General features: G+C 54.0%; 7 protein-coding genes across 7 annotated transcripts; 2 read left to right on the forward strand and 5 right to left on the reverse strand.

Moving 5' to 3' along the window:
- Positions 1 to 1779: 1779 nt before the first annotated feature.
- Positions 1780 to 2199, reverse strand: PHYSODRAFT_411485 (hypothetical protein; the record flags this gene model as incomplete). Its single annotated transcript, XM_009534941.1, has 1 exon — positions 1780 to 2199. A coding segment is annotated over one exon (420 nt), but the record flags the coding sequence as incomplete, so codon positions are not given.
- A 2746-nt stretch (positions 2200 to 4945) lies between these two features.
- On the forward strand, positions 4946 to 9258 carry PHYSODRAFT_337304 (hypothetical protein; the record flags this gene model as incomplete). The annotated part of the gene is made up of 9 exons (XM_009534942.1): positions 4946 to 5189; positions 5280 to 6257; positions 6325 to 6486; positions 6527 to 6619; positions 6720 to 6844; positions 6888 to 7361; positions 7459 to 8081; positions 8201 to 8645; positions 8677 to 9258. 9 exons carry the CDS (start codon positions 4946 to 4948, stop codon positions 9256 to 9258), a joined length of 3726 nt encoding a protein of 1241 aa, XP_009533237.1.
- Positions 9259 to 15310: 6052 nt separating this feature from the next.
- PHYSODRAFT_337306 (hypothetical protein) lies at positions 15311 to 19598 on the reverse strand (the record flags this gene model as incomplete). Its single annotated transcript, XM_009534943.1, has 9 exons — positions 15311 to 15472; positions 15514 to 15633; positions 15691 to 15835; positions 15933 to 16911; positions 17001 to 17172; positions 17865 to 18116; positions 18194 to 18882; positions 18927 to 19375; positions 19468 to 19598. 9 exons carry the CDS (start codon positions 19596 to 19598, stop codon positions 15311 to 15313), a joined length of 3099 nt encoding a protein of 1032 aa, XP_009533238.1.
- A 2250-nt stretch (positions 19599 to 21848) lies between these two features.
- PHYSODRAFT_518448 (hypothetical protein) lies at positions 21849 to 22220 on the reverse strand (the record flags this gene model as incomplete). Its single annotated transcript, XM_009534944.1, has 1 exon — positions 21849 to 22220. The coding sequence occupies one exon, from the start codon at positions 22218 to 22220 to the stop codon at positions 21849 to 21851; it is 372 nt and encodes a 123-aa protein (XP_009533239.1).
- A 428-nt stretch (positions 22221 to 22648) lies between these two features.
- PHYSODRAFT_304352 (hypothetical protein) lies at positions 22649 to 23178 on the forward strand (the record flags this gene model as incomplete). Its single annotated transcript, XM_009534945.1, has 2 exons — positions 22649 to 22654; positions 22693 to 23178. 2 exons carry the CDS (start codon positions 22649 to 22651, stop codon positions 23176 to 23178), a joined length of 492 nt encoding a protein of 163 aa, XP_009533240.1.
- Positions 23179 to 23755: 577 nt separating this feature from the next.
- Positions 23756 to 24037, reverse strand: PHYSODRAFT_406309 (hypothetical protein; the record flags this gene model as incomplete). Its single annotated transcript, XM_009534946.1, has 1 exon — positions 23756 to 24037. A coding segment is annotated over one exon (282 nt), but the record flags the coding sequence as incomplete, so codon positions are not given.
- Positions 24038 to 24205: 168 nt separating this feature from the next.
- Positions 24206 to 24475, reverse strand: PHYSODRAFT_411217 (hypothetical protein; the record flags this gene model as incomplete). The annotated part of the gene is made up of 1 exon (XM_009534947.1): positions 24206 to 24475. A coding segment is annotated over one exon (270 nt), but the record flags the coding sequence as incomplete, so codon positions are not given.
- Positions 24476 to 25823: the final 1348 nt, after the last annotated feature.

Genomic DNA, 25823 nt, shown 5'->3' on the forward strand with positions numbered 1-25823 from the left:
AGAAACCCGTGCAAAATTTGCACTTGAGATGTGGGAAAAGTATGGGTCATATCAAGGTGGTGGCATGTTAAACGTTGATGAGACGGCAATTCTGTTTGGCATACCACCTACCAAGAGCTGGGCCATGAAAGGACGGAAGGATTCGGCACGAATACTGGGCGACAGCAAGCACGCAGGTCGTATGACTGCCGTGCTCACAATTCGCGATGATGGTACGTTCATTCTCTAAAACTACTCGTATTACTTGTCATAAAGTTGTACTAATGTTTGGTGTGGTTATTTTATTTAATTTAGGAGCGACATTGCCAATTCTATTCATCATCCGTGGGGTTCCAGGCGGTTGGGTTGAAGAAAACGAGTTCAAGGAGTACCCAGATAAGCATTTTTACGCGGCTCAAGAAAATGCATGGATGGACAAGGATGTTTTGAAAATCTACGTAGAAAAACTCCTAAAATTTGAAATAGATGCTCCGTCTGTCCTTCTTCTCGACAATTTCGATTGTAATGTATCAGAAGAAGGACAGGGGCATGTGGCGAAACAGGCGAACGCCACAGTGGTCCCCTTGCCACCGAACAGCACATCGTTGTGCCAACCGCTTGATGTCGGTGTCATGGGGCCACTTAAAGCGAAGCTAAAAAATAGTGCTAAAGCAACGGGAGGCACGGCAAAAGAAAAACGTATCCGTGCTATCAATGCCACTATTGCTGCGTGGAACCCATATCGAATAAAACGATAATTCGTAGCTTTGAAAAGGCAATTCCTAGGTACCCGGAGGTATCGATCTAATACACGTATCTTTTTTATGTTTCCATTCGGTTTATCTTCGTTTTATGTACTACGAGTTAGTAAATCATCCAATCACATCTTAGTATTTTCACCCTCCGGATTTTTGTGTCGGGGCCTGTGATTGTCCTACAGTATGGAGGATGTCGTTCAGTGAGTCCGGATTTATCCGTCGTTGTCTGTAAAGATATCAATGTTGCCTATATGCAACTTTAGGTACAGCCTAATATTCAGCTTACGGCCTATGGACTAGTTCTGCGTCGCTTGGTTGAAGCAGGAGTGCTTGGCGTGCCAGGAGACGACGGAGTGCCCGGTGGAGCCGATCTTGGCTTGCGTCTCACTCGAATATTTCTCGCGTTATCAACCGGAATCGGCTTTCCGTTTCACCACAAATATCCCAGCAAGCCATCGCCACTTCACGCACTTTGCGACGGGCTCGCATGCAGAGGAAGGTCGGGTCGGCGTCATTGCAGCCGCCGCAGAAGTACGTAGTCCTCGAGGCTCGCTGTGTCCCCGTAAGCAGTACCGAACACGCCTTACAAGCGCGCCGTCTCCTCTTCGCTTGGGTAACTGCGTTTCCCCTCTCATCGACTTGGCGAGCAGTGTGAGGGGTCGTCTGGCCTCCGCCAGTCGAAATGGGTTCGTACGCGGGGGTCTCCGGGCGTCGCTGCGTGCTGAACGTGTTGTCCTCGTGCATGTCCGTTGCGTCGAGATTGCACAGCTGCAAGTGCAGCTTCTTCATGTACTTTACATGCATGAGCGGGCGGGACGACTTGTTTTTGTGATATGCCTTGTGAACTATGTAGCCATTCACGATGGCCAAATCGATAAGACCGAGAACGAGCGACTTGTAGTACTTCTTGAAGCGGAGGGCTCGCTGCAGCGAGTAGCGCTGCAGGCGCAGCTGGTCGTGGGCATCAACGCCCCCCATGCAGGCGTGGTAGTCTTTGATAACGCGGGGGCAAGGCACCTCCACCTGCGTCGCGCCGTCCTGCAACACGATCGAGCTCATGACTGCCACCGGTGCACAGGAAATGCACAGGACGCGAGTCCCACCAGCTGATGACAGCCATGTTTGGAACCAGCTTCGACATTGCAATTTTGAATGAGCCCCGCGCAATGTCCGCCGGGCGCGTCTTCTTCTTTTCGATCACCTCCTTGCAGTAGCCGAGTCGGTTTGTCATTATCGTGCCGATACTGTAGAACCCCATGAGCAGGAGCTGAATCGCTAAGGCCACGGATGTATAGGTGCGGTCAACTACGGCCAGCCTCATATCCTGCTTCTTTGAGTCTGGTCCAAACCCTTCCAGCAGATTTCGCACAACCGCCGCTGGCCCAGACTTCATGTCGGTCTTGTGTGCATCACTCGCGTGCTGCTTTTTTCCGCAGTAGATATCAAACCTGTCGATATTTAGTTTAAACAAGACATATTTGTAAGATTAAACTGCATAATGCAATGTAATGAAATGGCACAATCAAAAAATAATCCGTACCGAATACAGTACGCTGTGACTGCACTACAGAGCATGAAGAGCTTGGTGCCCCACTTGTGGGGCTTGCCCTTCAGGTAGACGCGCATCATGTTGAACGAAGATCGGCTTGGCAGCACTGCTTCATCAAACGCCAAGTGCGATGGAGCGACGTATCCACGCGCAAAGGTCCGCTGCAGAACTTCGACGACCTTGCGTATCTTCCAGGCGCGGTCGGTTTGAGCTCTCTGGTCGCTGTTGGGGTTGAAGTGTAGATTACGAGAGATCTCCATGAATCGAACCCGTGGCAGCACCGACCCGAAGCACCCACGCACCCTCATCCGTGGTCTTCCAGTGGTTTCTCGCGGTTCGGCGCAATAGCTCTGGCAATTAGCAGGCCAATGAACTGACCCAGCTCATGTGGCACGATGGGCTTCATACCTTCCATTTCGTGTTGGATGTCGCGCCGTGATTTCTTCGGCAACTTGTCGTTGAGTCGTCGCTTGGCTCGATAGCGGCGATAGGCTTCTGACACGAGGCGGTCCCCAGAAAATTGCCGACGATGTGCCGTCACCTCTGTGACCTGGAGTTTGTATCAGATGCTGATTGGTGGATGACTTGGATACGGCGCGGCTGTACCCGTGTGACATGGATGGCGACTGTGGGAGAGAAGTGATTTCTCGGGGTGAATCCAGCGTCTGACCGCAGATGGGCCCAACTGGCTGGAAGTGTGAATTCTGGGAGTGCACGCCCAGAATTTCAGAGAACACTCAGTCCAGCCGCGGACTTTCCCTTACGATGAGTGCCTAAAGTCTGGCGGAAAGTGTCTCTGGAGAATGTATCCCAGAGTACACCTCATCTTGCTGTGGCTCAGAGTGCCCCATAGGATCAAATTACCCTGAGAATCAACCCACTACTACCGTGATCATGCGCAGGAGGCCGCTAAACCCGCTAAAAGTGTGGCTTTGTGGAGATGCACGCAGGCCTGCAATGTAGCAGACTTGTTACCCAGAGTGCTGCATGGAAACCCAGAGTGCCGCACGATGACCCAGAGTTCACCTCCCTGAGTACAGGTGACCCAGAGTTCCAAAGATGATTCTCTGGGTTTGGACCATAAATCCAGACTCTCTATACTGAACTTAAGTGTTTCCCAAGCCAACACCCAAGAATCCCTACAGTTCCCCAAGATTCCTTAGAATTCCCAGGATTTCAGAAGATGACCCTGAGTGTCACCTGATTCTCAGGGATTCGAGTCAGTTCGCAGTCAGTCTGCAATCAAAGTGATGCGTGACCTTGAAGAACCGTTGTGGAGGCAAAGACTGGATACTTTCGAGGAGTCGAGAGGGAGTCCTGCACCATACTGAACCAAGTCTAAGGACCCACTATTGGCACTTTCGACGCCGTGCGACAATGGATTCGCAAGCCGATCGCTAGTTTGGACCGCGGAACCCAAGTTATACTCAAGACAAGACATTTGACCCCAAGCATAGTGAACAGAAGATATTCGCCCGAAGAAGAATGCAGAAGAGAAAGAAGTAAGAGAGAGAGAGAGAAGTAGCTGGTAAAGGACAAACAGAGTTCAATTTTCCCTGTACTGCGCAAGTGACTTCGGCCAAGCCTGCCGACGGAAATCCGGAGGACCCGAGACTACGACCGCGGGACGCTAAGGGCACATCAACGGCGAAGGACAGCCGTCTGTGTGGGCTCCATCAACTCAAGTTCAGTTAGGTGGGGATCAGCGACGGCCTTGAGCTTCCTGGAGTGATCCATCTATTCCATATCCTAGTTGGGTCACTTGCTGTGCTCGTGGTAGCCCATTTCATATTATCCCAGAGGGTATTCTGGGGTGCTAGGTAGTCGCCTCCAGGATTTTGTATTGACTGCTTGTGTGAAGGGAAGGTAACTGATAGTGATTGTATTTTCCTCCTTTATTGGAGGTCGTGCGCGTTTGTGTGAGTCTCAGGGGAGCTAGGCCCCTGGATTTCAGACTCGAGTGAGCCTAGTGTGAGTGTGACCCACCGTCCAATGGTCAAAAAGAATAAGTAACGGCTAGCTGTAGTGTTTGTATACTCTGTATTTGTTGGTTTTATCGAACTAGGAGTGTATTTAGGTAAGGTGTCTTCTGAGTTCCAAGTCCCGGAGTTGACTGAAATCCTGGACCCTGAATTCGTGATATTCTTGGTTTCGGGTGATCTTATTCTCTGGGTTTGCCTTTGGTGTGCAGGTGCGTTCTGAAGTAGACGTGCACTCCCGCAGTTCTTCGAGGCTACATTTACGACCGGTGGAGTGCCGTTCCGTCGAAGGCAAACGAGCCGACAGGGATTACACAAGGTACCCACGCCAACCAACGAGTGTGATTTTCAGGGTTTAAAGCTTCGCGGCTGCGAATCTCTGGGTCTATCTTCTTGCTGTTGACTCTTAAGTCGATTCTCTGGGTCTACCCCTGGGGAACAGTCTTGGGCTGCGCTATACGAACCCCCCTGGGCGACAAAGGTTTCATCGGCCTCGCCTCAGCTGGTGCGCGTGCCCGGATTCAATTGTCGAGGATTTCGCCGAAATCAAGTGTTGAAGAAGTGCTGAGTGCCCGTCAACTACAAGCTACCAAGATGCCTGGAGGACGAGGGGCGAAGAAAAGTGGACGCGGTGACGGAGGACGCGGTGAGGCGTCAGTCAGCCACGTCGTGTTCAAGCTATGGAGCCTGAGGAGCACAAAGACCTGGAAACAGTCGTCCGCGACGCTCGGAAGGCGAAGAAGGCTGCTCGCGAGAGCGAGGCAGTTCAAGGTGGGGACGGCGAGTCGTCTGCAGTTCAAGATCTGCCTGCTGCTGGATCGCAAACTCAGGAGGAAGAGGTTTCGTCTGAGTTCCAAGATTCGACGGAGGCGAATTCTGGGTCGCGGATTCCTGAAGTCCCAGAGGAGCACACCCGCGAGGGTGGTGCTTAGGCGTCTGAGGGAGGCGCCAATACGGTTGAGCCCCCGTAGGTGATTGACTTGGTCTCATCTTCGGACGAGTCTGTTGGGGAAGTGAAGCCGGAGCCCGTGCAAGCGAAGGAGGAGGCGAAGAGTCAGAGTTCCAAGGTGAATTCTGGGTTTGCACCACCTGAACCCAACTTTTCAGCGCCAAGTTCGCAAGCGGCACCCAGGAAGAAGCCTGAAGGTGACGTCCGGGAAGCTGCTGGGCCTGCTTCGGAACCGGGAGCAGCGGCGTTGGACACTGAGAACATGGTGCTGTACGTCCGACATGAAGTTCGACGCTGGGAAGAGGTGAATCCTGGGAAGGTGATGCCGCCAAGTGTCGTCTATGAGTGGCCGACTCCAAAACCGGACGCCAACTCGTACTTCGCGGCCGCGTACGCAACGGGAGACTACTTCAAGTGGCGTTTGTCTCTGGCGAACCAAGATGAAGCCTGGATCTCTGAGTTTCACCCCGCTCGGTGGGGCGTCGGAACTGCCCAGGATCTTATGGCGACTACGATTCCCCAGAATATCATGACCGCACGCGAGTGTGTCGCCATTCTACAGACTCTGTTCTTCGAAGCTGGTTTCGAGTTTGTCAACTTGATTCCTGGCTGGTCTACAACGCGCGCTTCCAGGATTCCAGAAAGCCTGGTGCGCTCGGTCATGGAAGAAACTCAGAATTTCATCGCGGTGGAGCTGGTCGAGTGGAGACTGGTGATCGCTGGTGTGCCTTTCAAGGTGAACCCTGAAGACCAACATGCACCAAGCGTTCAAGATCAAGCGCCAAGACTGAATTACCGCAAGGAAGATGGAGACGGTGATCTATTCATGACGGACTACGATGCGGATCTACTGGGCCGACAGTTTGGCCTGAAATTCAGGGTCACTGGACTCAGGATTTCACGGAGCCCGCGAGGGTCAAGTGACGGTGAGCCGCGATCCAAGCGCACACAACATGGACCGCCTCGCCCGCAAGTCCCGTCGACGCCATCTGCGCTGCCTACGCCGTCACTGTCTTCTCTTCCAGCGTACAAGTCCTCGACTAGTGCTTCGCTCCAGAATCCCCCCCCTGCATTCCATGTCCAATCGTCATTATTCTTTGGAGGCGGAAGCCAAGGATGCCGCCCCAGGTGCGGTGCCAAGCGTCATCGGCACTTCGCGTGCTTCCGATGAGAGTACTGCCTCGGGCGCTCAAACGTCCTACGGCAGTTCTTCGTCTTCGTGGATGATGTCGCTTGGACAACGAGTTGGAGCTCTAGCGCTTGTGGCCCAGAGTGCCGGTGGCTTCGCAGCGATTTCACGGCACCCGGACAGTCATCCCGCCACGTCTCGTGTCAGTCGACCAAGATGACTTTGAGATGGCATCGTCGGTGCACTCTGACCCAGAGATCGCACCCAGGAAGACCGGTCTCTCCAGGATTTTAGCGACGACTGACGACCGAAACTCAGGGTTCTTGCCCCGGTTTCTGGATTCGGTGGTCCAAGGGATGTCAGCGCCGATGAGCAGAGTCAACACCAGAGTTCCGAGAGCGAGGTGTGCTCTCGACGCTCGACGAATTCCAGAAAATCAGCTGCGTCGAGCCGCTAGAGTGGATCCAGGAATCCTGGGTCAGCTTCGTCCGTGTCCGCGAGGTCTGGGCCCGCCCAAATCGGGCTGAATGTCTTGCGACAACAGCAGGAGTGGCAGGTCCGCATGGAGCAGGAGCAACGCGAGTTTCTCGCCGGAGAACGCCTGGATGCCTTGGAGCGCGAGCGTCTCAGGGAACAACGTGACCTGGACGCGCGTCGCCAGATCCAGGAACTCACAGATCGCTTGATTCACGCTGAGATCGCCCGGGGAGAGGCGGAACGGCATGCGCAGGACGTGGAAGCTCGCCAGACCCAGAGTTCCACTGAAACTCAGGGGATGACCCAGAGTATCACGGAAGCTGTACGTCTCGAGCGTGAGCACCTGGACGCCGCCTACACCGAGCGCTGGCAACAGCGCGAAGCCGAAGCCGACTCGGAGCGCGCGCGCTGGGTTTCCGAGACCTATGCGGGTTGTAAGGAACAAATGTCGACTATGGAGCAGAAGGTTCAAGAGCTCGAAGCGGAGAGAGAGCGAGAGAGGGAGTCTTCCGAGAATATCCAGCGTTTCCACGCTGGCCAAGTGCACGACCTTCATGCAACATTGGCCCAAGTTCAAGCACTTCGCGCAACCGCTGCCCCTGATTTTTGTAACAAATGTGAGGTCGTCAGTGGCTCAGAACCCTGAAGTTGCAACCCGACCCCAAGAATCCAGTGGCGCAATCAACGGAAACGCAAGTGTCGCAGGCCAGAGACGTGAAACTGCTGATCCGAAGAACACTTCCGAAATCGCCGCCTCCCAGCTGAGAGCGACCCTCGCGCAGACTTCTGCCGACACTTCCGGCAGAACTGCGCGCGGCAAGCGGGGACATGGTGCTATGGAGACCAAGGTGACGCAGGATATCAAGCTCGAGCCTGTATCTCTGGGGAAGACGTCGGATCCCAGGAGAACAGCGGCCTCTAAGGCCTCGCAGGACTTTAAAACAGACTCCAAGCGCTCTGCGCCCAAGAAACATCAGCAGCAGGAGAAGAAGCGTCAGGATGTCAATCCACCCTCGGACTCCGACCTAAGCTCCGATTCCAGCGATGATGACTCGTCCTCTGAGAGTTCGGATGACAGTTTGGACGAGAACCCTGGGGTTAACCTGACTGCGGCCTCTACGGCTCAAGCTGGCACTACGCTCCTGACGTTCCGACCGTACATCAACTCGAATACTCTGAGTGAGTTCGACACTAAGGCGTCACTCAGAGAACGCGTGCATTGGTGGGAGATTTTTGCGAACATGGCGGCTCAGGGAGGCTGGTCTACGAAGATGCGAATTTAGGAGCTCAAGTTGAAACTCTCGGGAGCTGCGCGTGACTGGTTCAACCGGTTGCCCAAGCACACGCAACGTGACTGAAGGAGTTGGCGTCTGCATTCAGGACGAAGTACCGCAAAGCGCGCTCGTCGTACTCTGAACGCTACTTCACGATGGAGATGAAGAACTCAGAGAGCGCCCTGGGTTTCTTCTATCGTCTGAATTCCGCCGCTGGGAAAGCTGACATTGACTTTCGCAAGTCTTCGAAGTGTCTGGAGAAGCATATCCGGAGGTTGATCACGAAACTCAGGGGCACGCGCCTCAAGACGTCGCTGCAGGGCCAGAGATTCAGGAGTATCGCTAATCTAGAGTACGCTCTGGAACAGGACGAAGATGTCTGGAGTCGCAGCGACCATGATGCTCCGCCACCCAGAGTTCGTGACTTCCGTGCCGCTCCTCCACCCAGAGTTCGTGACTTCCGTGCCGCTCCTCCACCCAGAGTTCGTGACTTCCGTGCCGACAACATTCCCCAGGGACGCTTCAAGCCAAAGCGTGCAGGGCGTGCGTACGTGACTAGGGGGCGATGTTTCTGACTCTGAGTCGGATGAAAACCCTGAAATTCACGCCCGTTTCCAGGAAATCATGGACGAACCCAGAGTTTCAGCCCGAAGTGCGAGCGCGAATTCAGGGTCAACTCGTGAGATATCTGGAGAAGAAGCTTCTACGCCTAGCGCTGGGAGCCTGGCGAGTATGAAGGGTGCCGAGTGGACTCAGACGCTGACGAACGAGGTCTATCGCGTGATAGATAACATGGGATGGCGTCCATCGAACGCCCAACCAGGACCGAACGCGAACTCTGGATTCCGTTCCCCTCGCCGCGAGAACCCGAATAGGGACAAGTTCTGCGAGAAGTGCGGCAAGTGGGGGCACCCAGAGGGGAACTGCTGGAAAGATGTGAAGTGTGATCGCTGCCTGGAAGTTGGTCATCCGACTCTCTTGTGTCGCGCGCAACCGTGCGAGAACTGTGGCAAACTACATCTCGGGAAACCGTGTGAAGACTGGAAGACACTGGAAGCTGTGAAGAAAGTCGCCCGCCAAGGTGCACTGAAGGACATGCCCAGTCAAATCCTGGATAAACTCCTGGATGGCGAAGCAAACTTTGGGAGGCCGTCAAACCGATAAGCCCGCTGGATGGGGACCCAGTACGCGCCGGGCTGATGAAGGCCCCAAAGTTATGTGTTCTAGTGTATGTAGGCCTGGAGCTGAGAACAAGAATCCAAGATAACCAACAATGCATGACTACTTTGACTCAGGATTTCATGATTTCATCTGAAAATCAGCATTCTGAACATGCGAACTCTGGGTCGGTGAACTCTGACGAAATGGTGGAGTACAAGCTGAACCCTGGAGAGCGCTACGGATGGTGGGAAAACAATGACCCTGACCCGAAGAAACGTCATGTGGCGATGGTGCATGGTGCTGTGAACGACTGCCGGACGATAGTTCTCCTGGATACCGGTGCGACTGTGAATATTGTGGGTTTCGATTTAGCGCGTAAGCTCGGACTCACACTCAAGTCGCACAAACAAACCAAGGTGTCTGGTATGGGAGGCGTTCCGACGTATATCGGTGCCAGTGCTCAGGTGAAGATTACTCTCGGTTCGAGGGTGATATATCTCCTGGATGTCTGGATTGCTAACATCGGCGAAGGGATCGAAGTGCTTCTGGGTATGAGTTTCATGTTTCCAGCTGGAGTGAGGATCAGTGTTCGCGATGGTCTCGTGACACTTCCAGATGAAGAGGCAATCATCATGTTTGGATGGACTCCAGAGGATCGCCTGGGTGTCGAGATGCCCGTGGAAACCACAGGTAGTTGGTACCTGGCCCCTGGGGAATCCAAGGTGGTAAAGATTGCGTATGGACCAACGAACCCACGGCGTGAAGTTGTGTGGGCAGGACGAGGTGACCGCTGGGTAACACACCTGATTTACGCTGCGAGATCCTGGCCGGTCGCTGTGAAGGTGGTTAACATCTCGGACAAGGACGGCTGGATTCACGACAGAACACCAGTCGCCCGAATCGTGGAGTATGGCTTCTTCCCACATGCCGGACGCTTTGTGCGCCCTGGTTCTTTTGTGTACCGGGAGTGGCAGACTCTTATTCTGGAGAGTGTTCAGTCGCGTGAGGGCAGACTTCGTGCGGAACGCCTGGCTGCGCTGGAGCCATCCTGTGTCGAGACCCCAGAGTATCAGTGCCCTGCGAAGATTCTGCCGCGACCTGCAAAGGGCCCCGACATGGCACTGCTTGCCTCGATTCTCAGGAAACCGAAGACTCGTCGCGTGCGCTTCGCGGAAGACGCTGTAACTCAGACCGAAGAGGTGTCCCCTGAACACCCTCCTGAATTCCGAGACGTTGCTGTTGATACGAGTGACTTAGGTGACGTTCTGAAGGATGCGGTGACCGATGCTGCCTCGTAGACTGTCGAAACCCCAGAGTACATGAGACCTGAAGATGATACGGCCGCTGAAACCCTGAGTTTACAGGTTGAAGTTGGCAGTGATTCTCAGGGTCAGCGGGGCGACGAAGGTGATTCTCTGGGATTCGATGTGGATGACGACGATTCTCAGGGTGCTGTTGAAGATTACTGGGACATCCTGATATCAGGGATGCCTGGAACTCCGTTGGAGAAGCTGAAGCAGGAGTATGAGCGCTGCATGCGACTCTCGATAGAGGACTTCGACTACGAGCCTGCGGTTTACATTCGCGAATGAAGTGAGTTGCTCTCTCAGTTGCGCGACCAGTTGGTTATGCTTCCTGAGATGCGTGACTTGCCCCTGAGTGCAAGATCGAGGAGACAGATGTTGGAGTCCCTGGGAAAATGACGTCCGAGATGGAAGACCAAGTGAGGCGAATTCTGGAATATCATCGGAAGATCTTCGTGGGAGACGGCAATGCAGCTCCCCCATCTGCCCGTGGAGTGGTTTGTGACCTGGATGTAGGCGACGCTAAACCTGTTGCTCAACGTCCAAGGTCCATTGCACCACATCTGTGGACCAAGGTGTATGAACTTCTGAAGAAGCTTCTGGAGAACGGGCTGATCGAGACTTCTACGTCCCCCTTGGCATCTCCAGTCGTGATCGTCCTCAAGAAGAATGGCGTTGACATCCGGATGTGCATCGACTATCGCGTGGTGAATGGATCATCAAGCTCTCGCACTACCCGCTGCCGCTTATTGATGATCGTTTGATTGGCTGTGAGTCGGCGATGTGGTTTATGAGCTTGGACATGGCGAGTGGTTTCTGGGCTATCAAGATGACCGAGAGAGCCAAGTTGATCGCTGCGTTCGTCTGTCCCTATGGGCATTACCAGTGGGTCAAGATGCCGTTTGGCCTCAAGAACGCCCCGCTGATCTACCAGGCAGTTCTCAATAACTGTCTATGGGGATTTCTGCGGCTTTCCCCTGAGGAAGAAGCTGAGGTTGACCAGGATGTCTTGGACTTTTTGGGGTTGAACTCTGGGGAACCCAGAGTTTCAGGTTAAAATGCCCTGCGGCTTTCAGTGTTGACGGATGAGATAACTGTTTTTCAGCGTAACATCCCGGCTCCCTCCCAGATGGGCCCTGTCCTGGGTCGAAGCTCGTATATTGACGACATCGCCCACGGTGCGCCTACTTGGGAACAGCTGTGCCAGGATCTGAACGCGCTGCTTTTCCGACTACGTTACTGGAATATTTCTGTGAGTCTTCCTAAGAGTGAATTCGGGGAGGTGTCCATTCCGTACCTCTCTCACGAGATTAGTGTTGAGGGTATCAGGGCGATCCCTATAATCGCGAAGGGGGTCCAAGACTTGCCGTTCCCGACGACACTGAAAGGCGTCCAGATTTTCATGGGGAGTCTGAATTACTACAACAAGTTCATTGAAGATCTACCCGTGATCGCGGCCGTCCTGTACGAGCTGACTGAGGAACAAGTGAAATTCATGAGAGACCTGTCGAGAGCCCAGGAAGCCTTCGAAATCCTGAAGCGCAAGATTGTTTCGACTCCGTTACTCAGACACCCTGATCGTTCAAGGCCCTTCGTTATTATTCCCCACGCGAACCCGTGGGCAGTATCCGCTGTGTTGGGCCAGGACTACGACGGGATTGTGCATCCGGTTCGATTCACAGGTCGCGTCATGAATGACGCTGAGCTGCGGTATCACATTGCGGAGAAGGAGGTGATTGCTATCCTGATAGTCCTGGAGGTGTTTCGCACTCTGGTTGAAGGCAGCCCTAAGATCGTTGTCTACTCGCGATACTCTGTGTTGAAGTGGTTGCTGACTTCGCAGTCGGCAGACGGTCGAACGGTGAAGTGGGGTCTGAAGTTGTCCCACTGGAACCTGTAGATACGCAGAGTTCAACGGGATGAAGACGGCTTGGTTGCAATTCTGAGTGCGGGTATTACCCCCAGAGAACACTTGGATGAGATCGCTGAAAACCTGATCCCAGCCAAGGGGCGCGTCAAACCTCTCGTGCCTATCAGTATGGAAATGCTGGAAGCAGGTTATGAGGGGTGTATTCTGAGTTTCGATGGCGCCGCTAAGACTTCCACGCGACAAGGGAGCTGCGGCTGCATTCTGTGGCATGTCCCCGGGTGGAAAATCCTGGATGCCCTGGGATTCATCCTGGAGGACGAGACTGTGAATGACGCTGAGTATCATGGACTTCTGAAGAGCCTCACTCTGGCGATTGAGCGTAGAATTCAGGATATCGTTGTGGTTGGGGACTCCAGGATTGTCATCCAGCAAGCCCAGGGTCTCATCAACTGCAATTAGCCAAATCTCCAGAGGAAGCTGACCGAGTATGAAGTGCTGAAGACGAAGTTCAAGTCTGTGCGGATGGTGCATGTCAAGCGAGAGTTCAACCAGGCAGCAGACTACCTGACGTCTAAGACCCTCGCGATTGGCGAATCCTGGAAGGTGGAGGATGCTGATGAACGAACACATCTGCGGTTAGTGTCCAAGATTCACGAGAAGTTGGTAAAGCCAAAGGTGTTATTGAACGTTGGAATTCAGGGGAGTGATTCTCAGGGTGGCGAAACTTTGGGTATCCCTGGACCTGAGTGCGCTCCATTGCCTGTGGCGGCTAAAGTGTTTGCAGTAATGATTCGGGCGCAGGCTCAGGGGATCGAAGCCCAAAGCGAACCCACGGGACCTCCGGAATATCAGGCAGAACGGTGGCGACGCATCAAAGTGCACCAGGACAAAGATGATTACCTGCTGCAACTCAAGGATTTCCTGAAGGGCGACACGACGAAGCTGTCGCACGCTCAAGCCAGGAAAGTCGCGAAGGTTGCTGATGATTTCGTGTCGGATTCCAGAGAAGTCCTGTATCGCTTGAGTCGGTCTACCAGAGATCGACCCCGAGACATGGTTGACGAACTCAGACTCGTGGTGCCGAAAGCTCTGCGACCAGATATCCTGCACTACGCTCACGATGATTTTCAGGGTGGGCACCAGGGGATCACGAGGACGTACGAGAAGCTGCGATCTGAGTTCTACTGGCACGGGATGTACGCTGACGTTGAAGTTTTCGTCAAAGAGTGTGTGGATTGCGCCAGCGGCAAGGGGCGCCCTCAGAATCCATGGCCTTCCCTAGGAACATTGAACCGAGGCGCCCTTTTGAAGTTGTGTCCACGGATTTCGTGACGCATTTGCCTAAGTCGGACCGTGGGAACACGTTCATGTTGCTTTTTCAGGATGCGTTCTCAGGATTAGTCATGTGTAAACCCATGAGTTCCACCACAGCCCAAGATGTCACCGAAGTGTACGAAGAGCAGGTCTTCAGGAGATTCGGCGCGAGCTCGATGTTGAGGCACGACCAAGACCCAAGGTTCATGAGCGAGGTGTTCACGCGCTTCCGTGAACTTCTGGGTAGCAAGCAGCGGGCCACTCTGGCGTACTGCCCCCAGGCGAACGGACAGCAAGAGCGGTCGGTGCAGACCGTCTTGCGCAGCATTCGAGCTACATTGCGGAGGCGGACCAGAGTGGCTGGGACGACCATGCTGAGCGCTTGATGTTTGCCCTGAATCCATCGTTCGATGCCACTCGCCTGGACACTCCGTTTTTCCTGGTGCACGGCTGGGACGCACACGGCACTGTGTCTGCAATGTTGGGACCCAAGCCCTCGAGTATCCAGGAGCGCACTGCGTACGAGTGGCGCAGGAAGCGGCAGCGTGACTACAGTTATGCGCAAGGATGCGCCGAAGATCTTCAGAAGAAGGCCAAGCGAGCGGGCTCTGCCGAACAGACCAGGAAGTGGAGAGAGCTGTCTGAACGTCTGAAGTCGGGATTCGCGGCTGGTGATGCTGTGTGGCTGTACATACCTAAGGTGCAGCCCGGGCTGAGCCGCAAACTGGCTCGTATGTGGCATGGTCCCTTCAGAATTCAGGAAATCCACGACAACGACCGCGTGAAACTCAGGGTCAAAACACAGGATATCGCGTGAACCCCTGGGTACACGTGAGCCGTTTGAAACCCAGAGCACTTTTCCCGAAGCGGCCCACTGTGGAGATCGACGTGGACGAGGATGATGACTTTGATGCGGCGCTGTTGCCTGAAGACAGTTGGGAGCCCGACGCTGCGAACGATGAGTACGAAGTTGAGCGAATCCTGGATTTGCGATGGACTATACGGACTCGGACAGCGAGACGAATTCGCGAGTACCTTGTGAAGTGGAAGGGGTATGATGAGACCGAGTGGCTGCCTGTGTCGAAGCTCAACTGTCGTGCCCTGCTCTACGAATTCAATCAAGGCGCAAGAGCGCGAGCCCATTTCCAGGCCATGCAGGCTGGAGATGATCACCTAGGAGTCTAGCACTCTGGGGTGACAATGACCCAGAGTTACATGTGATATTCAGGGGAACCCTGAGTAACACTGTGAAGCTCTGGGGAAAATCGACGGAATGTGTGAATATTGGAGACGGAGAACGTGAATGTGATTTGATTTGATTATGGAGAAGGCGATATTGCTGAAGCTTCGGCATTGTGTGAAGTGGTGAGAAAGAAGATGAAGCCGGCGAGCTTTACGAGGACATGGATACAGTAGACGAAGTTGGGTGACCCAGGGAACAAGTCAGCAGACGATGAATTTCTGGGGAAAAACACAGAAATCGAGATGAAATCCTGGGTATTATAGAGAGTTACGCTTCGACATGTAAAGGCAAAGCTGTTCCCAGGATTAGTGAACATACAGGCACTCAAGAGTACACAAGAGACAGCAGGTTGAGCTTACGGATGGCCGTAGGCTTGATGTGGCGGGAGACATTGCGCGGCACGTACTGGAGCCACTCGCCGTCATCGGCAGCCGTGTTCCACTTCACCCGGGTCGGCTCGCGCATGTCCAACGCAGCAAGCTGGGTCTCCAAGTCATTGCACAAGGCCCCCCCCCCCCCCCGAGAACCGTGGCCGTGGGATCTTCCCAAATCCAGTGGCAGCACTTGTCAGGGATCTTCCAGACACCTGGCTCGTGCAGCAACGAGGGTATGAACCCAGGGGTATTGTCAGAGCTCTCCATGAGTGTCTTGAACGCTCTGCAAAGTGCATTCCGACGGGCCTAGCGCTGCGATTCCATGCGGACATCTCCCGTGGCCTCGGTCGGGATGGGCACCCAGTGTCCCCGTTCCCAAATTACTTGTGCGTGCTTGTGCATGGCGTCCACGATTTCCTCCACCAGTTTGAGTGCCTTCGCCGTGAGCAAGCTTCGCTCGTGGAAGTAGAATACCCTGATGCGACCCTAAAACATCGTCTCCCGGTGCGGAATCCAGAATGGCTTGATATGCCTTGCGGTTCCAGCGGTCATGGACGACATCGTAAGAGTACTTGTGGATCTCATCCTCTGGAAACCCAGGAGTCTGGCAGGACGAGCTCTTGGTCGAGCTTGGATACAACACCAGGATACGGTGGATGCACCAGGAGGTCTCGTCATCTTCAGGGACCTCGGTCGTCCTCAAGTCCTCAACGGTGAGCTCTGCGTATGACTTGCGAGCGAGCGTGAATGGTTTCTTGGGACGCGTAGGGGCCTTGGTCTCCTGAGTTGCACCGGAAGCCTGAGTGCCAGAAGTGTGTTTCTGGGACTCCTTGCGACGCTGCTTCTTAGGCTTTGGGTTGGAACTCTGGGATTTCCCGCTGGACCCCGAACGCGGACGCTTGACAGGAGGCTTGGATTCCAGGGGTTCTTCTACTTCTTCTTCGTCGTCCTCTTCCTCCTCCTCCTTGACGCCCTCCTGAATTTTAGCGGCGGGTTTCCCCGCTTCCACTTCGGAACAGCTACTGGTGTCTTCCTCTGGGTCTTGAGCAGGAGGCTTGTAGTCAGGGTCGTTCTCAACGTCGTCCACCGTGGAATCTGCGTCTTCGTCAGGATACACCACTTGGTCGTCGAGGTTTGCCCAGGGTGACGGAGTGTCACCACGTCGAAGGCGCCGATCCAGACGCTCATCCGCCATTTCGTAGTTGGCCTCAGGGACGTACTTGCTCCAGGGAGTCTGGTCGAGACGACGCCAGTGCATCATGCTCACGAGCATCTGGGTCGGCTGCGGCTGCCGGAAATGTCCGAGAGCCGCCCGATCGCTGCCGATCCACTCCATGGCTGTGTCGTTCCTGAGCCCAGCAAGAATGGCCTGACGCACGTCTGGCCGAACTTCCTTCCAGACGATACCCCCAGGGAGCATCGTGTGTGCGGCCTCCTTGGACACCACATTCTTCTCGCCGGCGCGACGCACAGAGTCGCGGCCAGGTTGATGATTCTTGGGACGACGCTGGGAACCTTGGAGCTTGTGGACTTCGAATGTGTGTCTGGTGCCTCAGAGTCCCGTGATTTTCTGGAGCCTTGGCCCTTCTTGGAACCCTGAGATTTCTTGGAATCCTGAGTTTTGCCCCCGGTCTTCGGACCGCTGCGAGACTTGCTGCCAGGACCCGTGAGATCCAGAATTTCAGGACGACTGGACGACCCAGACCCTGAAGACGGAGGCATGCGCGTGCTCTTCTCAGGATACGGGGCCACCGCAGCCTTGCGCTTGTCCATGGCCGTGACGTTGATGACAGTGTCCCAGGACTCAGGAGGCTTCGCGAAATTGTGGTGTAGCGGGATCGGCCAAAATCTGGTTAAGGCCTGATCGAGCTTCCCACCAGCGCCCGGACACCGACTAACGGAGGGGGTCCTCCAACGATCCGTGATCGGCTGAACTTGTTCTCACCTTGTGTACCCGTCGGCGGGCTGGATCTGCTCTCTCGGGGCTCCGAAGATGCAGCACTTGGTGAAGATCGAGTGTCTTGGCGTGACGCGGGGATAGTTTGTGGAGCAGCGCGGTAGTCTTCGCTCTGCGTCCGAGTATACGCTCCGATCGAGGGTTCTTCGCTTCGATCGGTCGGCCCGGAGTAGATCCAAGGCCTGTCGTTGCCTTTCCGGGTGTGTTCCTTCCTTTCCTGAGTTGCTTGCCGCTTCCTATAGCGGGATCGAGGTCGATTGAGAGACGCAGCGATCGCCGGCCAAGCAGTATCCGGTCGATCGAGGACTTGCACACGAGAGAAAGATCACTAGAGTAGGTCAAGCTGGCCAATGTATTAATCCAGTCTTAACCGTACCGCTAGTTCACTACCCGACGTGTCAACGCTTGCCGAGGCCAATGTAGCTCCTGGGACTTGACGACTTGAGGGCACTTGTGGTTTTCTGTGCAAATTGCGTTCTGATTTATGTTTAGCTGGTCTCTATCTACCGCTGCCATCTCATCTACCATCCTACAACCAAACGATTACTGGATTCTTGCCCTGGCTTCGCCCCCATGTGCTTCCCATCCGGGTCGATCGGCGATCCATGATCGGCTCCCGATCCACGATCCACGATCGGCGATCCACGATCGGGGTCTGATCCACGATCGATCCCGATCGGCGATCGGCGATCAACTCCCGATCGATGACCTGTGCGAGTTGCTGTGCGCTGCCGATCCGTCCTCTTCTGTCCTCGGCCGCCTTAGGTCTGCGAGATTGGTCGTCGATCCGGGCTTGGGTCTACGTCGAATCACGCCGCAGTCCAAGCGCGATCACCCGTAATCTGTCTTGACATATGTGTTGCCTTATGCGTCGACGTTATCCAATCGCTTGAGATCTCTCGATAGACCCTCTTGATCCGCGACCGCAGCCTGATCCCTGCCTATCGTTCTGCCGCCATGTCGCTTGATGTCATCGCAGTTGGAAATTCTTGTTCGGTGCTTCACCACAACATTGATGCAGAACTTGAAGAGGTCGTGGAAACGCTCCCAATTACCCGTAAATTCAGTGTGTTTCTGCAAGAAGTCAGAGAACTTCCAGGGATCCACAGCAGCAGCAGCCTCGAGTCGCGATTTCAGGATCTGCACCTGAGCCTCAGAGTCCGCCAGGCGCGCCTTGAGCTGCGCCTTCTCGGATTCCAGGGAATCAATCTCGTCCTGGTATTGCACCATCTGTTCCTGCAACGCTGTCTTTTGCTGGTCCCCGGCGGAATCCGCTTTGCCCAGGGGCTCTTGAACCTCCAGAAGCCAGTAGTCACACGTGAATTTCCAGGAGCACTTCAATTCCTTGTACTTGCGCCGCGTGTCGACCGTGTCTTGGACAGCGGAAGCACCCTGCTGAGAATCAGCCAGGGAAATCATGTGCCTATAGGCTTCAAGGACGCGACGCAGGTAACCAGTCATCTTGAACACACGTTCAGCGAGCCTTGTGCTGTTGAAGTGACGCAGGAGTGAAGCCATCTCGCGTCGAATACCGATGAAATTCAGGGTGTGGTCCAGCTCGAATGCTGAAAGAGGCGAATGACGTGGACATAGGCAGCGTCGGCGCCACAGACTTCCTTCAACCCTTGAAGATCCTCGTCGGAGAGCTCCTCGAAGCCGACCAGCGTAGTCGCGCCGCCGTAGCCTTCCATGGCGAACGCGCCCGCGCGAATGTCGTTCACGATCCCTGGGACTCCCACGAGTTGCGCGTTGGTCTTGAGATTCGGCGGAGCCGGCAGCTTCCAGTGTGGTGGACGTTCAGGGACCAGGAAGTTAAGGAAATCAACCTCCTCCTGTCGAAGCATACCTGCAAAGATGAGCCCGCTGACGTCCTCCAGCGTCGTGTGTCGAGGTGTCTTGAATTTAGGGGCGCCCTCCATGTTCACGTTCGAAGTTGCACCGCCTGCGTCTGGAGCCTTAGACCCTGAGTTCGCGTCACCAGTTTCCTGGGTTGCAGCGTCTGCCGAGGCGTTGCCATCGGCCTCGCGCATGTCCGCGTCAGAGGTCTTGCCCGCATCCCTGGAGAAGGAGATGCTTGGTCACACCCGCCTTGGTGTTGCCCGACGAAGTGTCGCCGGACGCTGAGTTCCCTGCCTGATCACTGCCGCCACCCACATGTGCGGCTTCCGCAGGAGCGTCGCCGGTGCGCTGCTGCGTCGGAGGGGGCGCGCTGCCGGGGGGGCGCCGTGCCTTGAGCTGGCGCCGTCGCTTGCTTGCCGTCCGAAGGTGCGCTCTCCGCCATGTTGACGATCTGTCAAATGGCGATGTGACCGCGCATTGCCCGTTAGAGTTTTTGCGTTTGAGAGGAGAACCTTGAAGATAGGTCCTGACCAACCGTTGGGGAGACAGGGTGCCGCCAAAGTGAGTGAAACCCTGGGAGTCGACAGAGTACAACGGCCGTGTCGAAGTCGACGGTGGATGGACCTGTGTGTTTTTGTGGCCTGGCCATGATTCACCAGTTCGGAGCGATTTCCTCTTTGATGGACCCGGACCAGGAGGGGCGGTTGGCACGAGGCGGTCCCCAGAAAATTGCCGACGATGTGTCGTCACCTCTGTGACCTGGAGTTTGTATCAGATGCTGATTGGTGGATGACTTGGATACGGCGCGGCTGTACCCGTGTGACATGGATGGCGACTGTGGGAGAGAAGTGATTTCTTGGGGTGAATCCAGCGTCTGACCGCAGATGGGCCCAACTGGCTGGAAGTGTGAATCCCGGGAGTGCACGCCCAGAATTTCAGAGAACACTCAGTCCAGCCGCGGACTTTCCCTTACGATGAGTGCCTAAAGTCTGGCGGAAAGTGTCTCTGGAGAATGTATCCCAGAGTACACCTCATCTTGCTGTGGCTCAGAGCGCCCCATAGGATCAAATTACCCTGAGAATCAACCCACTACTACCGTGATCATGCGCAGGAGGCCGCTAAACCCGCTAAAAGTGTGGCTTTGTGGAGATGCACGCAGGCCTGCAATGTAGCAGACTTGTTACCCAGAGTGCTGCATGGAAACCCAGAGTGCCGCACGATGACCCAGAGTTCACCTCCCTGAGTACAGGTGACCCAGAGTTCCAAAGATGATTCTCTGGGTTTGGACCATAAATCCAGACTCTCTATACTGAACTTAAGTGTTTCCCAAGCCAACACCCAAGAATCCCTACAGTTCCCCAAGATTCCTTAGAATTCCCAGGATTTCAGAAGATGACCCTGAGTGTCACCTGATTCTCAGGGATTCGAGTCAGTTCGCAGTCAGTCTGCAATCAAAGTGATGCGTGACCTTGAAGAACCGTTGTGGAGGCAAAGACTGGATACTTTCGAGGAGTCGAGAGGGAGTCCTGCACCATACTGAACCAAGTCTAAGGGCCCACTATTGGCACTTTCGACGCCGTGCGACAATGGATTCGCAAGCCGATCGCTAGTTTGGACCGCGGAACCCAAGTTATACTCAAGACAAGACATTTGACCCCAAGCATAGTGAACAGAAGATATTCGCCCGAAGAAGAATGCAGAAGAGGAAGAAGTAAGAGAGAGAGAGAGAGAAGTAGCTGGTAAAGGACAAACAGAGTTCAATTTTCCCTGTACTGCGCAAGTGACTTCGGCCAAGCCTGCCGACGGAAATCCGGAGGACCCGAGACTACGACCGCGGGACGCTAAGGGCACATCAACGGCGAAGGACAGCCGTCTGTGTGGGCTCCATCAACTCAAGTTCAGTTAGGTGGGGATCAGCGACGGCCTTGAGCTTCCTGGAGTGATCCATCTATTCCATATCCTAGTTGGGTCACTTGCTGTGCTCGTGGTAGCCCATTTCATATTATCCCAGAGGGTATTCTGGGGTGCTAGGTAGTCGCCTCCAGGATTTTGTATTGACTGCTTGTGTGAAGGGAAGGTAACTGATAGTGATTGTATTTTCCTCCTTTATTGGAGGTCGTGCGCGTTTGTGTGAGTCTCAGGGGAGCTAGGCCCCTGGATTTCAGACTCGAGTGAGCCTAGTGTGAGTGTGACCCACCGTCCAATGGTCAAAAAGAATAAGTAACGGCTAGCTGTAGTGTTTGTATACTCTGTATTTGTTGGTTTTATCGAGCTAGGAGTGTATTTAGGTAAGGTGTCTTCTGAGTTCCAAGTCCCGGAGTTGACTGAAATCCTGGACCCTGAATTCGTGATATTCTTGGTTTCGGGTGATCTTATTCTCTGGGTTTGCCTTTGGTGTGCAGGTGCGTTCTGAAGTAGACGTGCACTCCCGCAGTTCTTCGAGGCTACATTTACGACCGGTGGAGTGCCGTTCCGTCGAAGGCAAACGAGCCGACAGGGATTACACAAGGTACCCACGCCAACCAAGGAGTGTGATTTTCAGGGTTTAAAGCTTCGCGGCTGCGAATCTCTGGGTCTATCTTCTTGCTGTTGACTCTTAAGTCGATTCTCTGGGTCTACCCCTGGGGAACAGTCTTGGGCTGCGCTATACGAACCCCCCTGGGCGACAAAGGTTTCATCTGTCTCGCCTCACTTAGTCCACTCGAAGAGGGAGCATCTCGACCACGATTGAGGCTTGATAAAGAGCCTTGGTGAAGTCGTCGTCCCCCATGCGCATGTCGCCGTCGTTTGCGCTTGCTTCGTAGTGATTGAACGCGTCGAGCAGATCACCCTCGAGCAGGATCTTGGTGTTGTGGAACTTGTCCTCGGGGCCCCACTCCTTCAGCTTGGCGAGCTGGAAAAAGTGGTACGTCCAATCTAAAAACTCCTTGGGGCCGCCATCGATGAACTTCGCCATCTTCTTCGTCACGACTTGTTCCTTGATGCCCTTCTCCTCGTCCGCCTGCCGCACGACGATCGAGTAGGTCAGGTAGCGCTCCTTGTCGTCGTCCTTGAAGCGGCTCATGATGTTGTAGTTGGCCGACGGGTGAACCAGGTCGGGTTTAATTGAAAATTTTCAATGTACCAAGCTACTTGAGTTCTGTGCTGCATATTGAGAACTGAGATTGATTGTTAGCTCGGCATTCGCGAGTGCTAGCCTACTTATGCATACTCTGGCGTCTGTACCCACGCTGACGACCTCATCCAGAGCTTTGATCCTTGAAGTGAAACGATATAGAAGTTCACCCATGCGCCACTGCTGACAGGCGCCTGTGGCGACTGGGTGCGCGAGGAGGTTGTCACTGGTGCTGCATCAAAAAGAAGAAGAAAGGAGATCTATGGTTGCACATAGAGCTAAACACTCGGTGTGTAGAATGGAATGGACAAATTTTTCCGATTAAAAAAAGGCTTAACTAGAGGCGCCATTCTCGACATTGTTCCCCAGTCGTACGGATGTGTGTAAGCGGCCACAGCTCCACCAGGGACTAACCATTCAGGTATTTCTCCGCCATAACACGACGAATCGTCCCGATAGCCCAGCCATTCACTCCCGCACACCGGACCTCGTTGCCGTCCGGGTTGTAGTGAATCCGGGAGCACCAAATCTAGTCGAACGCGGCTCGGGCATTGCTCTCGTAAGTGTAGCGGCAGACGCGCACGTTGCCCCATCCTTCTTCAGTAGCGACAAGCCAGTAATTCCCTTTATCAGCGGGGTCCCGCGGGTCGTACGCACTCAAATACTCGTGCTGAAAGCTACGAAACCCTTTAACAATGCCGGCGACTCCCAACCGATCGCAGCAGGGACAGCCACTGCTGCAGCCGCAACACCCAACGGCACAGCACCAGCCGCTCCGATATTTTGCACCACTGCAACAGTGCTCCCTGCAGCAACTCCTCCACCCCCAGCAATCGCAGCGCCCGACATCATCCCCGCCGCTGCAGACCCCGCAGCGATCCCAGCAGCCGTAAAACCGACAGCTTGAGCGACCGGTACTGCCGCAGTCGTGCAGGCAGCCCCCACAGCCGCATCGGCACCTGCACCGACCGCCAGCGTCGTCGCGGGGCTCTCAACGCGCTGACGAGCTCGGCTTCACTTGCTCTCGTTTGGACAGCAAGTAGGACACTGGGATCCTTCTCAGGAGACAGGGACTGGGGGGCCAACTGTGGCGACGAAGTTTGAGGCCCTCATCAGTAAAATGTTTTTCTTTACCGGAAGGGGTGGGCCAGATGGCTACGTACCGAATTTGTTTTGTAGAGGGATAGACCCTACCGGAGCTGAAATGCAGGGCGCCCAATTTTGCACGGGTAATGAATCGGCACATGACGCCCAGATGTATTTACTAAATTACTAAACCGAGCACTCTAGCAATTCCTCATCTGAGTCACCTTCCTCAATCTCAGCTACATCAAAGTCCTTATCAGGGCGAATCTCACCAACACGACTGTCGATACACCCTAGACTAATGAGCTCGCTCACTACCTCCGCCGCTTCTTCAGGAGGCTCCACTTCCAGATGGCACTTACGATATCCCCCGGAAATGATGGAAGCAGGCATGCCTTCCAGGCCGAACTCACCCAGTTGCATATCTCGGCTCTGGTGGGGGGCATCAGCTTGAACGCAATGGCCGGGTCTCGCTCGAGAAGCTGGGCCTTCAAATGCTCGATCCAGAGCAGTCGTAGACGGGCTTTGAGAGGCCCGTTCCACGTAGCATCCGCGGGCTGGCAGACAGACGTCGCCCCCGGTGGAACCTTGAGCAACTCCACCTTCAGCTCCTTTGCGCACTGGATGACTTCCTTGGACCAGTGTCCAGAGAAGTCGTCCCAGAGGAGGAGTACAGGCTTCTGGGGCTGGGGACTCGCACCGAAGTGATAGCGGAGACACTCTACAGACAAAGAAGTATTCCACCAACCTTAAAAAAAACGTTAGTATTGTCATAAAATACAACATGTATGCGTTATTTACCTTTGGCGTTGCCATGAACTTGGACTCCTTCTTTTTCTTGCGCTGGTATTAATCCAGCTCACGATCTCTAGCTCAACACCTAGAAGTAAGATCGTAGCTGATCCGGTAGAGCGAGCTTTTCGCTTGCCCCCACCGCCTACAGAAGCACACGTAGCGGCGATAGAGTCATACTGGCGAGCCCATCTTAGCACCCGTACTCGTCTTCCTTGATACTTCTCTGTTGGTAGATCAGGAAAGAACGTGTCTATAGTGAAACGAACATTGCAGTGTAGTCTCAGATGCTCAACAACAGCTTTCTTCGTCGCAGCTGTATACGAAGTTAGGACCCGCTTCGTCTTCCACCTTCCTTGGCCGCCAGGCAGGCGTGGACGCCCTGGCGGTGGCGCTCGCGTCATTGCAGAAATGAACGAGCGATGGGCGGCCGAGATTGCAAAAATTACTGGCTTGACACTATTGTATCTCTCAACAAGTCAAGCAATGTAAATCCTAAATTCACAATTGTGATTGGCTAATAATATCTTGTATCCCATACATCCCTCTACAAAACAAATATGGGGACCCGGGTGGTGGACCCGGGGGGTCTCGCAGTTCGAAGCTAGCTTGTACGGATGCCCTTACAGGGAAACGATGTACTCGGGCATCTCCTGCGCCTGCTTCGCAGCTGCAGCATCTGCATCTACTACTGTACAACCAAGTGTACCAAGTTTGATTGCTTCTTTTCAAAGGCATTGCCAGTTCTCTCCAACGAATTGGTACTTCAACTCTTGGGTTTGGCAAACCCAACGTGGTGATTCTACCTTCTCCTGCTCGTTGGATTATGACTCCACGGATTTAGTTTTAACTTTAGTTCTTTTGTAGTTAGTAGAACGGTTATCAACAACTAGCTAATCAACGTAATTGTATTCCTTCCTGCCTTTAAAACGTGCGCTGATGCCCAGGCAGAATCCTACATTTCTTAGATTGCATGGTGTGCTCAGAAACGTACAGGCGGCGAAAACAAAACAGAAAAAACACGTGCATTAAAATATTTTGCGCTTCCAGGCTAACTGCCCAACCGAATTTGCAGGGTAACCCGATGAAGCCAGCAATTTGCTTCAAGTTTGATAAGTTAAGACTGAGGTCTAGCAGATCTCGATCGCGTGTAGGAGTTGGATACACCGGGTGTTTGTCCTTCGCGTTGACGATGTCCGCCCGGGCTTCCTCTCTTACAGGAATCCGGGGCGTACAGAAAAGTAGGAGTATTCAAACTCTGTTTGATAAAACATGGCGCAGCCGCACACAGACTTTGTCCGGATCGCCTGAATATCGAACAACAACAAAAACTTCCAGCTTCGATTCGTTCAAGTGTGTTATTGCCATTTATCAAGTATTAAACTGAACGTGCCGCATTCATGTAGCATTAGGATGATCTGAACTAATATCGGTAACAATGTACTTTGAAGTTGTTTTAACAAGAACAGGATAAAGTAGAAGATTATTCTACAGTAGTAAATGGGCTCGGTGGATCTCTTCGGGTCGCAATGTAGTTAAGGCAACCTTAATCATCCAAAGTCTTCGAAGATAAAATGCCTAAGCGAGTGTAGATTTTTAATGGCCCCACACGAGCCATTCATATCCCGATTGATTTGAACTATACTTCTCCCGATTTCATACACGGTCGTCATT

The sequence above is a fragment of the Phytophthora sojae genome (genome assembly GCF_000149755.1).
Source record: "Phytophthora sojae unplaced genomic scaffold PHYSOscaffold_8, whole genome shotgun sequence".
NCBI classification, from domain to species: domain Eukaryota; phylum Oomycota; class Peronosporomycetes; order Peronosporales; family Peronosporaceae; genus Phytophthora; species Phytophthora sojae.